Below are 17,232 nucleotides of genomic sequence, written 5' to 3'. Positions count from 1 at the left end.
GCCTTCTTACAGGTAAAGATTTAGGTCAATTTTTAAAGTAATGAGTAACTAGTAGATGTGGCATTGTAAATATGAAAGGGGAAGAGGGCAGAGAAAGATGACATGCCGGCCAAAGGTACCAAGTTTCAGATACACGGGAACAGTAGCTGGAAGACAGTATGCAGGAGGAGCTGCGGCGGGCAAATGAGCTTCCTGAAGATGGCACACAATTCTTCATGGTTGTGATGAGTGAACCCTGGAGAGGCACAGCCCCAGGAGCTTCATCCCAGGGCTGCTGCTTGCTGCTGTTATGCCTCCTCATGTATTCCTCATTTCTCTGACACGGTATGACTGGGCAAAGATCCTTTCTGCCTACAGGCCATTAGGGCTGACTCCTGGAGCTGGAGAGATGGCTCAGTGGTTAAGAGCACTGACTGCTCTTCCCAAGGTCTTGAGTTCAATTTCCAGCAACCACATGGTGGCTCACAACCATCCGAAATGGGGTCTGACTCCTGGGTCACCTATTGGGCAAATTTCCTGTGGATCAACATGAGGATTAACTTTCATAAAATAATCATATTTAGATGAATTAATGATTTTATAGAATTCCTGATTTAATTCAAATTATTTTAGGAACTTGAAATAACTACCAGAAAGATATAATAAAGTTACTTTCAAGAATAGAATGTGCCCCTGCTCATAGAATAGTAAGTAAAGGCTGCATTAAAGAGAGTACAGTGAGTTTTCATGCACTACAAGAATGTAAACTGCACTAGGAAGAAAAATAGGCTTGGAACAAATTAATGATCAAAGAAAACATTCATTTCATGTCAGGTCCAAGGATTATGCCACAGGTGTACACTGTGATAAAGTAAGGCCACGCACTAGAAATATCCAATATGTAATTCTATTTAAAAAGAAAACCTACTGCTTTGAACTTATAAAGAGCTTACAAAATAGATAAAACAACTGCTATGAACTTATAATTAACAATCCTGCTGTAACTCCCTCTTCTGCAACATCTTACTTGCTTTTGAATGAGGTAATCTTTCTTCTTACATAGAGAGCTTTGTCCTAGAAGATATAAAAAGGCAAAAAGAGAAAAAATAAACATGTGGGTTGTTGGAGTTTCTCTCCACCCATCAACTGTGTGTATATATGTATATATGTATGTACATGTGAAATTGTTGGAGCTTGCTTGTTGGAACATTTGTTGGAACCCCCTTTGCTTCATCGTGTGTGTGTGTGTGTGTGTGTGTGTGTGTGTGTGCGCGCACATGATTTTTTTCTCTTTTTCTTGTCAGCCCCATAAGAATTAAAGAGTTGAGAGTTTCTCACCAATCACAAAGAGCACTAGCCCCAGCTAATTAAGTTCTGCTCACACCAGCACTACTATTGCTGACCCTGTAAATTGTTTGTTGCTGCTATCAGCACTAACTCCAACTGCCAACTCCACACCTCACTGCCTTCCTCAGATTACCTGTGGTTTTGAAGCTAGTCTTTGACAAGTAGCCTTAGTGGAATTTTGTTCTTCATGATGAAAAACTAATATTATTATTAGATACCTCAAAATATGCTAAAGGATGGAGTTTTGACAGCAGCATCCCCCCAAAAAAAGTGAAGAATATTAATCACTCTGATTAAATATTTCTATGGTATCTACTAAGTCAAAATGTCACAATGTGCTGATAAATTTATACATTATTCCCAATTAAAAATAAAACTTAGCAAATGGAGAAAGAGTGAGCTCCATAAAAATCCTGTCTCATAAAAACAAAAATGAGTAACTAATTGCTTAATTGATTAAAATAAAGATTACATTAATATCTTAGCTAGAGTTTTTATTGCTACAAGCAGGTGCCATAACCGTGGCAACTCTCATAAAGAAAGACATTTAATTGGGGCCAGCTCACAGGTTCAGAAGTTTACTCCATTATTGTCATAGAGGAACGTATGCTGCTGAGAAAGCAGCAGCAGAGGTCTACATCTGGATTGGCAGGCAGCAGGAAGAGGCAAAGCGGCCCTTGGTTGAGCATTTGAAACATCAAAGTATTTGAAACTCAGTGACACATTTCATCCATCAAAGCCACACCTCCTAATAGAGCCACTTCCTAGAGCCTATTAGAGCAATTTTCATTCAAACAACCAAAATTAATGAAATGTAAATATGAAAAAGCTCAAGGTTCTTTTCATTAAATACTGCAAATAATTTTTAAAACATTACCAAAACCAGTTCTGTAAATAGATTCTTTGAATATGACTGTGAATTTTATTTTCAATTCTACTATTAGAGCTGCAGTGTTGATCTAGTCTGTTTTTAAAACAGCTCTATTTAAAAATAATCAAATAAGTATTTCACCTTTCATAAAGAAATTATTAATTCAAATAAGTGTCTTTATCAAATTTTCTTAATGGAAGCAATCAAAAGGTTACTGTAGCTATATCAGGTTATGGATGGGAAAACTCCTACCCTCTGGTTATGTGAAAGCACATGTTCCAACAAGTATTTTGGCAGCTACACAGAGTCAGAAGCATGTACTTCTCTTATTAGCCTCCATTTCTATCAGGAACTAGAGAGCTAAGGTAACTGGAAATCCCCAAGATGCTGTTAATGAAAGCACCCCATGTGCACATGCACACAGCAATGGTGCTTCAGGGGTTTGCCCTTGCCTTGGAGCATAACTATTTCACAGTATCATCTCGTGAGGAAAGCATCCTTTATGACAGCAAATTAGGTCTGTCCACAGAAGACAAACACCAAAATTAAAATCAATTTTCCTAAACAACAAAACTGCTCAAACAAAAGTACTATGAAGGCTACCTTTATTAGGTTTAGCCTACACTGACAACATAAGCCAGTTTCTCCTCAATAACGCTTAGTTTTCTAATACTTAGGAACATAAGTGCCATGAATAATAAATCCAAATAAAAAATAAAAACTTAAAATATTTCAAAAAGAAATTCTGAGAACACATGAATATCTATAATTTTTCAGTTCCCTAAATTTACGCATTTACTTTCTAGTGAAGGTTTCTTTACTCTTCAACTAGGAAGAGAGGCTACGTAGTGATGAGAAAACTTCAGAAAAGCATCAGACTCAGTGAGCCCCTGCCACACGTGGGATTCTTGTGGCAGACAGCACAGTATTTTCCTCCACAAAACAATGCATCCACCTGGTGGAAACTTTAAACAGGACACATAGTCCACTTCTAAGCATAACTACAAGCTGCAGTTCACTTGTGAACCCTCAACTTTTAATATTAAAAAAAGCTAAGTATTATTATCAGCAATTTTTTTTCACTTGATACCCATGATGTAAATAAAGGCATAGGACAAAGTTTCTGAGTTCATTCTCTTTAAAGTATCTTAAAATCCTATCAACTATCTCAATTATAAGTTAGAACTACCTAGTAAATTTATAATTAATCACTGGGTGTTATAGTTGCTATATGCTTGGCCCAGGGAGTGGCACTATTAGAAGATGTGGCCCTGTAGGAATAGGTGTGGCCTTGTTGGAGTAGGTGTGTCACTGTGGGTGTGAGCTTTAAGACCCTCATCCTACCTACCTGGAAGCCAGTATTCTGCTAGCAGACTTCAGATGAAGGCTCAACTCTGCCTGCACCATGCCTGCCTGGATCCTGCCATGTTCTCCCCTTGGTGATAATAGACTGAACCTCTGAAACTGTAAGCTAGCCCCAATTGTTGTCCTTATAAGAGTTGCCGTGGTCACAGTATCTGTACACAGCAATAAAACCCTAATTAAGACACTGGGAAAAAGCAAAAGAAGGTATCTGTAATGAGAATTCTGGAATTTGGTTTCTTTTAAAACACAAAAATATTATTTAAAGAAGTATTTTCATTTTAATCCCAGGTGTGCAGATATGGGGCTGCTTTTGACTGTCCATAGCAGCCAACTATAATTTGCCTCCTGTTTTAGCAGAGGCATGGTTTTGCCACCTGCAGGTAGTTTCTGCAATTGTGTGACATTTGGAATTCTGGAAACTTTTCAGAGGGTATGTATGTACATGCCTCAACAGGCACACTTAGTGGTTATTGGTCATTCAAGGGGGTTGGGTTGCAGTTTGTAAGTAGTTGTGTTCAAAGAAGAAACAACAAGAAAGAAGTGAGTGGCCCCCTCTCTCCCTCCCTCCCCCCCCACTACCTTTCCCTCCTATCTAAGAGGGAGATAAAGGGTAGGAAAAAGAAAAACTCACAAAATACTAAAAGGTTAGTTACAAGTGACACCTAAATATGGGACTTGAAATTTAAGGATAAAAATGAGACATTTATTTCAAATGCCATAGATAAAATGGCATGACACAAAGAAATGGATTTTTTTTTTCAAGATGCCAACATTTATGTGGCTGTTACCACTGCGATATCCCCAGCTTTGCTCCCAGAGGAGATTTTTCTGTTTTTTTTTTTTTTCTTTCCTTCTTTCTTTTTCTTCTTCATATATTCTGTTTCAAAAAAATGTTGGAAGAATGACTGAGCAGTTGGGAAACTGCAGGTAGAAATGGTGGGGGGCATTGAAAAACAAAATGGCTGAGATGCAAAAACAAAAGGGGCCACTTTACGCTCTTTTCTGAAAGGGTTGCAGAGTTGGTGGTGCAACTGGAGAGATTTAGGGTAGAGATGGAAGCTCTTGGGAGAAAGGAAGAGAACAAAAAGGCTCAGTGACTGAGCAAGAGATCCGGGAGTTTCCCTCAGGAGGAAAAGGGTCAAGAAACTGTGCTATAAGGCATCTGGGTCAGAGAAAGGCTGAAAAAGCAGAAAGGCCATCTGATGAAACAGTCCCAGTCTGTTTCAAAAGAGAATTAATTTTGAACCAACCTCACTGCCAGAGTTGAAGGAGGGGCAGCCCTGGTTATGAGATCACCACCAGCTTTCTCAGTAGTCATACAACATACGTTAATAGTATGGAAGAAGGTTATGATGATATAGAATGGCATCCTGAAGAAATGATAGATCGAAGGCATTTTAAAGAGGCTATGATTTCATATGAAATGCACTCACCTTATGTGAAACAAATTCTAAGTAACTGGGCTACCCAAAATAGAATTAAACCCAAAGACTACAAGGGATTGGCTAACAGCTAATTTATAGGCCAGCTAAAATTGCAACGGTTAACATGATGGAGAAAAAAAGCCATGAATATTGAACAGTAAAATAGAGCAAGGGGAACAAATATAGTAAGATCAGTTGCTGGGTGAAGGGCAGTACTCAGGTATACAAGAACTGATTCTGTTTGATGATGTCATTATAGAATAATGTCATTTAGCAGCTTTAAGAGCCTGGCACAAAGTTGAGGAACCCAAGAGTTTCCCACAGGCGGAAAGAGGGACAGAATCTGTACTAGAAGGTGGTCAGGTCAGAGAAAAGCTGAAAGTCCACCTTTTTTTATAAAGAGTATACAAGCTCTGGAGAAGCCTTCACTGCTTTTTCACAAAGATGAGTCTCAGCTGTGAACAAAGCCCTTTCCAGACCCGGATCAAGGTAGGTGTTGACAGAAACCTTGGAATTTGAAAATGTGAACAAAAGCAGCACTTATGGACAAGTGGATAAGAAATACACACAATATCGTCAAAATGCCTGGTACTTCAATTGTGGAAAAGATGGTCATTTGCAAAGAGACTGTGACCAAGCCACTAAAAGTGTCAGGTCGTGAAATGCCCAGTGCTTTAACTGTAGGAGACATGGTGACCAAGCCACTAAAAGTGTCAGGTCGTGAAATGCCCAGTGCTTTAACTGTAGGAAACATGGTGACCAAGCCACTAAAAGTGTCAGATCGTGAAATGCCCAGTGCTTTAACTGTAGGAGACATGGTGACCAAGCCACTAAAAGTGTCAGGTCGTGAAATGCCCAGTGCTTTAACTGTAGGAAACATGGTCACTTGCAAAAATATTGTAAACAAGACATCTATAAGGGCAATGATTTTTTCTAAATGTAAACTAGAAAGAATGCCTAGTCTTCCTAGGGTATGTACGCAAAGGCCATCACTGGGTTCAAGCATGCAGATCCAAAAGATATACAAGGCAATTTCTTGCCGTTGGGAAACAAAACAGGGGCCTAGCTCAAGGCTCCTCAGCAAAATGTACAAGCCATTTTAGTCAAGGAGCAACTTGAAGAACTGAAAACCTCAACACTCAGCAAGAGAGTCACCAATGTTATAGAAAAAAATAGTAGAATAAAATCACTCTATATACTGCAAGAATGTATTAACATCAGAATGGAAGCCAGTGAAAGTTTTGCATTGGGGAAATGAATTTGCTTATAGTCCCACAGGAAATGAAAAGCTGTGGAAACCATCAAAACTGATAAAGATTTGAATTGAGCAGGAGAGGGTTCTTGAAAACCTTGGCCACTGACCCAAAAAGCACTTACTTTATTGAAAATGTCTGTTTATAATTTCCTTCTAGACTCAGAACAAGTAATGGCTAAAACAGGAGGAGGAACATGTAGTGAGAATTCTGGAATTTTGGTTTCTTTAAAAACACAGAAATAATATAAGAAAATATTTTTGGTTTAATCCCAGGTGTGAAGATATGGGGCTGCTTTGGACTGTCCAAAGCTGCTATGATTTGCCTAGCGCTTTAGCAGAGGCATGGTTTTGCCAGCTGCAGATAGTTTCTACACTTGTGTGATAATCTGGAATTCTGGAAACTTTTCAGAGGGTATGTAAATACCCTGAGAGACAGGATTGGTTCAAGGGGTTTGGCAGCTATTTGTTATTAGTTGTGCTCAAAGAAGAAACAAGAAGAAAGAATTTAGATTAAGAGATCTCTATCTCTCTCTCCCATCTATCCCTTCTCTCCTATCTATGATAGAGGGGGAAGTGGGGGGGATAACAGGTGGGAAAAAGAAGCCACAGAGTAGTAAAAGGCTACAAATATCAGTTCAGAAAACAGTTAATAAAAGCGTGAAATAAAAGTACCAATCAACTTTTAAACCCAGCACTTGGCAGAGGCAGGCAGATCTCTATGATTCCAGGCCAGCATGGTTTACATAGTAATTTCCATGACAGCAAAGGCTACATAGCAAACCCTTGTTCTAATAAAGGAGGGAAGGAGGAAGGAAAAGAGGGAGGGAGAGAGGGAAAGGAGGAGGAAAGGAGGGAATCTCCTATTCCAATGGGAGGGAACACTATTAACAGCAGGCAGATACTCTGAGAAATAGCAGTCAGTCAAGGCATCCATCCCAAGAAACTCTTCAGTCCTAGGCAAACCCTGGACACTTCTCTACTTTGAAACTGGAGGTTGTCAGCAAGCCCAGGGAAGTGGTGTCCTTTAGCTTAAGGACTCCAATATTTTTTGAACACTCAATCTCTATGCAACGAATGAGCTCATTTCTGCCAGTTTAGTATTTTTAAACCCCCACTGACAGTGGTCAGTAGCATTCAACCATATTCTTCTGACCTATCTGAAATTACCTTAGACATATGAGACTTTGATGACCAAATACTACATTCTCCTGGCTTCTCTCGCTTAATCTCTTTTGAGCATTCATCTTCCTCTACCTGATCAGAAACATTGGAGTCTCATGGCTCAGTCCTCTGGTCTCTGCTCCATATTCCCCACTGTCTTTTCTATAATCCTTCCATGTGACTCACCCAGCTCCCATAACTGATACCATTTATACACAGGTCTCAACTCCTCTCTCTCCAGATCCAGTGACCTCCACATTGACCTACACTTATATACCAACTCCCCGCTCAATATCCCGCCTGACCTCTAAAACGGACATCAGACTTCACACTTAAACTTCCCCCAGAACTCCTCACCGCCTCCAACAGTTCACACTGCAGAGAAATGCAACCACAAGCCACTGTACTTACAGAAGCTGAACTCGGGACTCACTTAGATTCATTTCCCTTGTCTGCTACCTCCAAACCATCAGCAAATTTTATTAGCTTTATTTCTCACAAATATTTTGAACCTATTCTCTTCCCTCAAAACCTCATCTAACTGCTCTAATATAAATCTCTTACCTAATAACAACAATGGTATCAAAACCAGCTTTCTCGTTGCTATTCTTGCTTCTACCTTTTCACAATTTCTTCCCCTACACAATCAACATGTGATTGATAATCGTAACAAAGAATGTCCATTACCTGTCCCTAGTACACAAAGCAATGCCAGCTTCAAGCACTGAGTGAAAGGGTGAATAGCAACATCTCCTTTGACCTCACTCAGGTAACTTCCTTTCACAGAAAAAAATCCAGCCCAGAATGGTGGTGCATGCCTTTGATGCCTAGGGGAACAGAGGCCAAGTGGATCTCCATTTTGAGGCCAGCCTGGTCTACAGGGCAAGTAGGCCAGCCAGGGATACATAAGTGAGACTTTGTCTCAAACCATAGAAAATCAAACCAAAATTAATCCCACTCCTTAAAAAGCCTTGCATTACCCTCAGGCCCTCCTCACCTCACGTCCCTGCTCACAGGGCTCAGGACTGCTTGGGTTCTAATATTCCTGAAATTCTCTGAGCCCCACCCTGGAACCCATACACCTCTCTCTTCATGTGAAGTAGGTCAGCACCGTCTCTGACCAAGCTGCTCAACATACTCTTGGCTTCCTTTTCTTCCCAGTAAGCAACACCAACTGAACTAGCTTCTTATGTATTCCTTACAGCCCATCTCCAACCCTGAAGAATGTAAATTCTACTACAGCAAGGACCCTCACTTTCTGATCAATGGTATGCCATCATGGTGTAGTACAAAACCTGGCATATGGTTAATATTTAATAACAAAAACACATATCTAGGTGGAAAGCACCATACTAGACAGCAATGACATTCCACTTCAAATATAAATAGGCAAAATAGAATATAAGTATAAAAAACAATTTGATGGTGTTATTATGGTGGTCCTTCCTATTCTGTGTTTTGTTTGTAGGAGATGATTGAGTGTGGATTTTTGCTTTGGTCTGTTTTTAGGTTTCTTGAGACAGCATCTCAAGATGTAGTCCATACTGAGCTGGAACTCACTATATAAACCTAGCCTGCCTTCAACTGGCTCCAATCCTACCACTGCCCCTACCACTCTGTTGAGATTAAAGGCAGGTGGCATTATGGCTAGTACTTCCATTCTTAATTAGTGACCTTCCACAATAAACTGCTCTCCTCTGAATATTTTTAAAGATTAAAGTAGAAAATATAAAAATCCTTAAATCAGTAATAATAGTTAATATGTTGGAGTTTAGAGGTTACGTGGGTGATTATATTCTTATTTAATGCATAATTTTTAGGAACTAATTAAGCTATAATTCAGTAAAAACAGTATCTAAAGAGACTAATATCTTAATTATCTTCTCAGGGTACATATTTCTTTCTTACAGACAGAAAAACTGTAACTAAAATCTTTCTGTTCACAACATCCATGAAAATTTACAATAGGTGTCATCAGCTCAACTCACCATTTATTTCCTGACCTCAGAGTAATAAACCAGCTTCATTCAATCCAAGCAGTGATTAAATTCCAATTACTAATCAAGTTCATTTCACAAAAGTCATCACTCAAGTTGTGATTCACCCCTCATGCCCGGCGACTGCTATGAAAGAACATGTCCACTTGAGTTTAGTTGGCAGGGTTGTTACTGCTCATTGTTACCAGAGTGCTCTGAAATGCATCTAACGCCAAACCATAGCAGAAAACATCATTTGTTGTAATCTATGACCACTACCATTATGACATCACTAAGCAGTTTATCATGTAAATCCAAAGCTCAAAGCAATGAACAAGCAACACTGTGCAAGTGTTAACTGAAACATTTTTAGCATGTTTTAAAAGTATAATATTCTACCCCAAAATATTTTAAGGGTTGGATATATTAAGTTTTTAAATATGTCTTGCAAAACTAGGAATGGTGACTCATACCTGTAATCTCAGCACTCAGAAGCCTGAAACAGGAGGATTACTGTAAGTCTGAGACCAACCGGGGCTACATATTTAGTTAGACCCTGTCTCAAACAAAATAAAACTGTGTGTGTGCATGTGTGTGTTCTATTTTAAGGAACATATTTATTGTAAGTAGAAGTACTCAAAATATCACTGACTAACTCTAAGATTTCAAAAGCCTAAGGAAAATATATCCATCTTTCAACTTTGATACTAGTTTACACTCTGAAAAAGTGTAAAATACATTCAAAATCATTCAAGTCAAAATTATTTAAAATTAATATTTACAAGTTATTCTTGTAAAGTCAAAACACACATCACTTATCCACTTTTAAAGTAGCCATCTAGCTATATTTTAAGTGTAACGGGAGGACTTCGTGTGATCTTGCATGGAAATGTAAGAAAATATTCATTTTAGTTTTTCTTTTATTCAGAACAAGATTAGCCATAAACCTGAAAAACTGGATAAAGACAAAACACAACTAAATGCTAAAAGAAATAAAGAAAAAGAAAGAAAGAAAGAAAGAAAGAAAGAAAGAAAGAAAGAGAGAGAAAGAGAGAGAGAGATAAAGAGAGGGAGGGAGGGAGGGAGGGAGGGAGGGAGGGAGGAAGGAAGGAAGGAAGGAAGGAAGGAAGGAAGGAAGGAAGGAAGGAGAATAGTATGTATACTTTAGTAGTTTCTAAAGTATACATACTGTTCCCATTTGTTACATCCTTAAATGTAGCTGCAGCAGCAACTTCCTTTTCACTGCAGAAAATTGACACTCTATTACCTTTCCTGTTCTCTTTAGTCAATTACCTATTTGCATAAACAGGTTTCAGAACACCCACAATTCACTTTGTGCATACAAAGACAGACTCTTTTTAATATCAGAAAAGTATTTACCATCTCAGAACCAAACAGATTGCTAATAAACTCCATCAGGAGGCTGGGTTGGCAGATGTCACAAGTCTGTGATTCCCTCAACACTTTAAAGAATTTTTGGCAGGATCAATAGCTCAAGGCCAGTCTTGGCTATACTGCAATTTTGCCTTAAAGGCCAGCCTAGGCTAAGGTACTCAGAAGAGGGAGTGGGAAGACTGGTTTTTCTTTGTTATTTTCATATAGACCCTAAAATTGCTTGAATTATCCAAAGGGTAATTTGTTATACAGTATTTTCAAGACACACATTTTCTTCATATTTTTAAGAAAAAGAAGCTTTCCATATGAACCAGCCCATAAGTTATCTTGACTTTCACTCATATCATTTAGATATACCACACTTGTTTATCTAAATAACTTACAAAAATTAACTTTAAATAATTTCAGTATTTATATTGGCTCAAGGAGAAAATAATTACATCAGGATTACTATAAATATAATCCATACTCAGTATATAGATGAAAATTTTCACTATTTCATTGCAAAGAAGTATTGTGATTTATGACTTGCTGCTGTCAACTCTTAGAACACATAGTTTTATAAAGATTTATCTTGTCCGAATCCCTGAAATCTGAATATTATTTTAAAGTATTTTCTCCCTCTGTATTCTAGGAATAATAAATGTCTACAAACTGCAGTGTAACATTGAAGCCTTTCAATTATTTAACTTCTAACTCTAAAATGCTCTCTTAGAAAACAATAGAAAATGGATACAAGGCTGCTGTGATGTACTTCCAACACAGGCCATTACCATGAGTAAGATTTTAGAGGTTAGGTTACAAAGACATCACAGATGGGTTTTGACACTTATGGATAGATGGAAACCACTCTTTCTGGCCCCCAGGGATAATGAGTACCTTCTCCATCGACATAGCCACTTCCATGCCAGGACCCGCAACAACTGGGTAAGCATCGGAAACCTCTAAATGTCTGTCTACTCTTGAAGGCAACCAGTAAATATTTTAGAAAGTATCTCCCTGCATATATTTTTACTAAATTCACAGCTATTCTAATCTCTATTGCTTCTAAAACTATTATGGGAGGGTATAAGAGAATAAAGTATAAGAGAATAATTTCAAACCAAATATGTATGTATACATACATATATGTACACATATAGAGACAGACAGACATAAAGACATCACACAGTGCTAAACCAATGGTTCTCAACCTCTGGGTCTCGACCCCTTAAGGTCAAATGATGCTCTCACGAGAGTCACACATCAGCTATACCCATTACAATTCATAACAGTGGCAAACATTACAGTTATGAAGTGGCAATGAAAATAACTTTATGGTTTGGGGCCATCACAGCATGAGGAACTGTATTAAAGATCGCAGCATTCGGAAGGTAGAGAACCACGGGTAGTTTAGAATTTAAACTATCACAGAATTGCACTGTTTACAATTTCAGTAGCAATGTGCCTGCCTGGTATCTTCGGAAAGCCAGAGAATATCACAAAAGACTCCTACAAGATGCTTCTTTTCGAACAGTTTTGCAAAATGTACACAACTGCCTCTAAGTTACACAAGTCAAGTTCAAACACTTTACAGAACAGGGTTACCACCCAGGGGTCCCCAAAATACCTAAATTTTGAGGAGAAATTTTGCATATTGATAAGTAGCCTTTTTCTCTTGGGGAAAAATAAAAAAAAAAATCTATCTTTCAGCTTTTCAAAGGGGTTCATGATTCAGTTAAAACTAAAGTGCCCCTAGAACTGTCATTAGATAACTTGTCACGGTCAAGTCAACTCCTTCTTTTGCTATTCCACGTTAGGGGGAGATTTATTCTAATTTAGTGGCTCCTACACAACTTCTGGGTGATGCAGGCATGAAATGGTTGTCTAATTCTAACAGCCCTTACCACCACCACCGCAAAGCTGCAACCCCCTGGTTTCCCTGAGCCCCGCATCTCGAAGGTGGCTGGGTTCTGATGGGACCCAGGAGGCCCCTGGCAGCCATGCGACCTGCTTTCTAAGCTGCCGCCCCCTCGAGGGTCTCAGACGGCGACTGAGTCCTCAGCAGCGTCTCTGGAGCAGCGGCTGCGGGCGACACCGCAGCGACCTTTTCGCCGCATCCCGCGTGGGGCAGCCACGCACAGCACACGAGGGACAACAAAGCCCAGCCGAGCGGCCCAGAAGGGCCGAGTTGTCATCCCGCGGGGGTCGCAGGCCTGAGGGCGCGGACTCCCGAGAAGCCCAGGAAGCCGCCACCCCACCCGCCCGCCGTCCTTCTTACCCGCAGGGAAGCCGCGGGCCCCGCCGGGGCTGTCCCGGCCGCTAGCCTCCGGGGCCAGGAAACGGCCCCACATAGCGGGCGAGCGGGCGAGTCTGGAGCTCGGGGCCCGCGGTCGCCTCGCCTTCTGGGCGGAAACTTGAGCGGAGCCTGGGCCGCGGCGGCGTGGACCGGACCCGGGCGGGGGGCTTAACGGCTGTTCAGCGACGGCCCCGGAGCGCGGCGGCTGCCATGGCCCAGCCGGCTGCGCTGAGGCCCGGGCCGAGGAAGCGAGCAGCTCCCCGGTGACGGCGTCGCGATCCCAGGCTCCCTGGCTCTGAGCGAATCTGCAGCTGCGGCTTCCCTCAGTCCCCTCCGCCCCGCAGAACCCTAGGCAAGCGGGCCTGGCCGGGAGAGGTGGAGTCTGGAGGGGATGGGGCGGGGCCTGGAGGGGTTGGGGGCGGAGTCTCAAGGCGGAGCCTGGGTCGCTTTCGGAGAGCCAAAGACCTATTGCCCACAGCTTGCGGGTGATCATCCTGAGGCCTCTCTGGTGCCTCCCTACTTCTCCATCCTGTTACCTTCAAGCTGAGAGAGGGACGACAATTTAACCCCAAACCCTGTCTTCCTATACGTGCCTTCTGGGGGCACGGTTATAAAAGGTGCGAGTAGTCCCTGCAACCACATCACCACTAGTCAATACTAAGAGGCCAAATCTAATAGGGGCTGTGGGGCTAGCCATCTGACTCAGAATGGAGATCAGAATTAAAATTGTCTTCATGCATACCACAAGCACCGTTTATGGATCACGGTGGGAATAGAAAAGAGGTCGTCCCTGCCTCCCACATCTTGGAGCCCTGCTCCACTTTAGTTCTCACCCTTCCCAGGAGCAGACATCCTGAGAAAAGACAAAGGGATACAGCATCCCCTTGAAATTACTCTTGTTGACAATATAATCATTCGAATATTTAGATGCAAACTAAACACTGTCAACCACAGTAGCAGGAGGTAGGCTCTGTGCTCAACATGTCAGTCAGAAGTAACCCAGAGGGCAAGTCCCCTTAGGCTTTGAGTCCAGTGATGTTTTTCCTGTTGTGGAAATTGCTAACAAAAGCTTAATATTTATGTATCCCCCAAGAAAAATACTAAAAACCTGTGAGGCTTACATTTAGAAATGCGTTCTATAACTCACCACATTTTCTGAAATGTACCAAACCGTGGTTGTACATTTAGTCTTCCTGTAGACTTACAGTTATTTCTACAAATCCTGAGATGTTGGTCAAGTGTCAAATGATTCTGCTGCTAGAAAGTGACAGAAATATGAAAATATAACGAGATGGTTCTTTTTCTGATTTAAATATGTAGCTCATTAATTGTGACACTTGAAAGGGATGGGTAAAAAAAAAAAAACTTATTAAAAGTCCCACAAAGAAAAATATCGAAAGTAAAAATACTATATCTACACATACATCTTTTCATGATTTGCAGCTTAACAAAGAGCCCAAATCGGCTGGAAACGATGTGTAGCCCAGGCTGCCCTCAAACACCTGGTTCTCCTACTTCAGCCTCTCCTGTGCTTTCTAGAAAGAAAGGAGAGAGAGAGAGAGAGAGAGAGAGAGAGAGAGAGAGAGAGAGAGAGAGAAACGTCCAGTAGCTTAGGGATTCTTAAACTTTTAAAACTCATATCCCCTTTTGTCCAAGAAACTTTTATACAATGCTGGATATATAGATAAATAAAATAGTATTCAAGTCAAATGTTTGCTTGTATCATAAATTTATTTTAATAAATTATTTGGCACATACACAATTTACCACTCATTAAAGATGAAAACAATCAGAATGCCAATGAGATAGATGCAATCCTCTGCTTTTATATAAATGATTGAATGTTGGCACAGCATAACCTGTAATCCCAGAACTCGATGGAAACCAATAAACCAGGAATTCAACAGAAACCTGGATTGCAACATGAAGAGTTTAAGGCTATCCTGAAATACATAATGAAGCCTTATCTAGGAAAGAAAAGGAAAAACGAAGGAAGGAAGGAAGGAAGGAAGGAAGGAAGGAAGGAAGGAAGGAAGGAAAAGAAAGCATAGGTAGATACTAAAAAATATAATTAATACCCAACAAATTTCTTGTTTTTAAAAAAAATGTTAAAGACATTATTGAGTATATCTGTCAGGAGTTGGGGGGAAACTGGGAATGAATATAATCAAAAAACATTGTGTGAAATTTTTAAAGAAAAAATATCTTATAAAGACATTATTGGTGTTGGACAGATGGCCCAGCGGTTAAGAGTTCTTGTTGCTCTTCCAGAGAACCCGGGTTCAATTCCTAACGCCCACCCAGGGCAGCTGATAGTCACTGATGACTCCAGCTCTGCTGCCTTCTTCTTGCCTCTGCGCCATGGGGTACGTGTACACACAGCTCAACATATACACATATATAATGTACACACAATATACACATGCACGGAAGATATGGGAGATCTCTTAGATGAAGATAAATGGCGCCTTCACAAAGTTGATATGAATCTCTGGGTTGAGCACATTGAATATTTTTACATTTTTTTCCCTTTGGGCACATTGGATTTTCTTACATTTTTTTTTTTTTTATTCAAACATCAGTTTGGACAAGCAGCAAGAAAGCTGAAGAAGGCTACAACAATGTTAAAAGGTGATTTTTAAATATTCTAATAGAATCTCATAATGTAAATGTCAAGAACTATTCAATTTATAAGACTAAAATCTATGAAAACAAGATGAATACTGCATAGGGAAAATGCCAACAAAAAAATAATTGCAATAATTCCTCAAAAACAATTACCAATATATCGAAAAAGATATGTGGTCGAAGTCTAAAATCCTTATAACTAGAAATTTCTGGTGTGTCAAGGTCATATCAATGACTATAGTTTGTAAGCGTACCCACAAGAGAAATTACAAGTTATCCAATTCTGTGTATGTTGTTATGACTCAAATGATCATTCAACTATTAACGCTGACAATATTTTTTCAAGCTGGATTTGAAAATCCCGTTTGGTTCCTAATACATGGAACCCATTGATCCAATAGTAAACAGAGAAGTGGGTTGCTTACCTTTAGTGTGCGCCTTAATTCCCTCGCTTATAATCAGGGATTGTAACAGAGACTACTATCTTGAAGATTTGTTTTAAGGATTTCATTGCTTCTTATTTTTTGTAATGTTTGTAATACAAACATACACTATACATTTAAAATTGTTACGTCTCACTTAGGAAAAAATCAGTTGCTGTAGGACACATAGGTTGTAGATATGTTTTATGTACACATGTGCCCAAACGGAGTAAAGTACTGTGTTTGGATTCTTTTCCTGGCCGTTTGTGGTTACTAATTAGCTCAGGAATTATGGTGAAATGATATTGTGAAATAATTACCCAACTCTCCAGGGCCAGGTTAATAGTAGCATTCACCTAGGCTGTGATTCCCTGGGCTCCCGGTATGGATATTCCTACCTGTACTACCAAAATAGAGAAAGGAAAACTGGGAGACATGACTGGATAGTAAGCATTAGACAAAGCCAAAATGCCTCAGTTCAAGTTCTGGTTCCAGAAAGTGCAGAAAATGAACTCTACCTCATCAGGTTTTGCCTCGAGTTGGATTGTGGTGTCCACTGAGAAAGCTGTAGAACACTGGCACAGTTCTCAGGCTCCTGAAGGGGATAAGAGGACAGGATTCAGTCAACAGATAGTCTTCAAAGGGAGCAGCAGTGTTTACTGGGACTGTTTGTCCTGACAGCTTTGTCCCAGGAACTTGTAGTCACCAACTCATGTTACAGAGCTTATGAAAAGCAGAAAGATCACTTACGGTAAAAGGGGACAGCAGCTTTGATGGTGTTTAAGGAGTCAAACATCTCCCTTCCTGACTCCTTTTTCAGATACTGGAGGATACACAGAATGGACAAAACTGTGGGGCTCAAGAAAATAAATCATGCCTTCACTACACACTACATACATACTACACACACTACTCATGTACCATATGCACATATACATACAATACATGCATACCACACACACAAACTACACATATACACACTACACATACACACACTATATACACACACAATAACAATATATACACACCACATGTACACATAGTATACACACACTGCATACACATAGACACACACGTACACATACTATAGACACCCACACACAAACACTACATACATACACATACACACAC

At 40.1% G+C, this 17,232-nt stretch overlaps 1 protein-coding gene across 7 annotated transcripts in view; it reads right to left on the bottom strand.

The window, feature by feature from the left end:
• Cep85l (centrosomal protein 85L) overlaps window positions 1–16,696 on the bottom strand; it is a 114,183-nt gene extending 97,487 nt beyond the window's left edge. For 3 of the 7 annotated variants that reach the window (XM_076916906.1, XM_076916905.1, XM_076916907.1), the window contains exon 1: window positions 13,034–13,422. In XM_076916906.1, the coding sequence (XP_076773021.1) occupies window positions 13,034–13,106 (73 nt within the window). In that variant the 5' untranslated portion in view covers window positions 13,107–13,422. Of the gene's footprint in view, window positions 1–1,006; window positions 1,054–9,390; window positions 9,610–13,033; window positions 13,423–16,619 lie in introns of those variants that run through there. The other 4 variants (XM_076916912.1, XM_076916910.1, XM_076916909.1 and 1 more) reach the window with 4 other exon arrangements.
• Window positions 16,697–17,232: the final 536 nt, after the last annotated feature.

Source organism: Arvicanthis niloticus, chromosome 20 (genome assembly GCF_011762505.2).
Source record: "Arvicanthis niloticus isolate mArvNil1 chromosome 20, mArvNil1.pat.X, whole genome shotgun sequence".
Taxonomy (NCBI): domain Eukaryota; kingdom Metazoa; phylum Chordata; class Mammalia; order Rodentia; family Muridae; genus Arvicanthis; species Arvicanthis niloticus.
The sequence above is the reverse complement of the archived record's forward strand: the minus strand, read 5'-3'. Positions and strand labels throughout refer to the sequence as shown.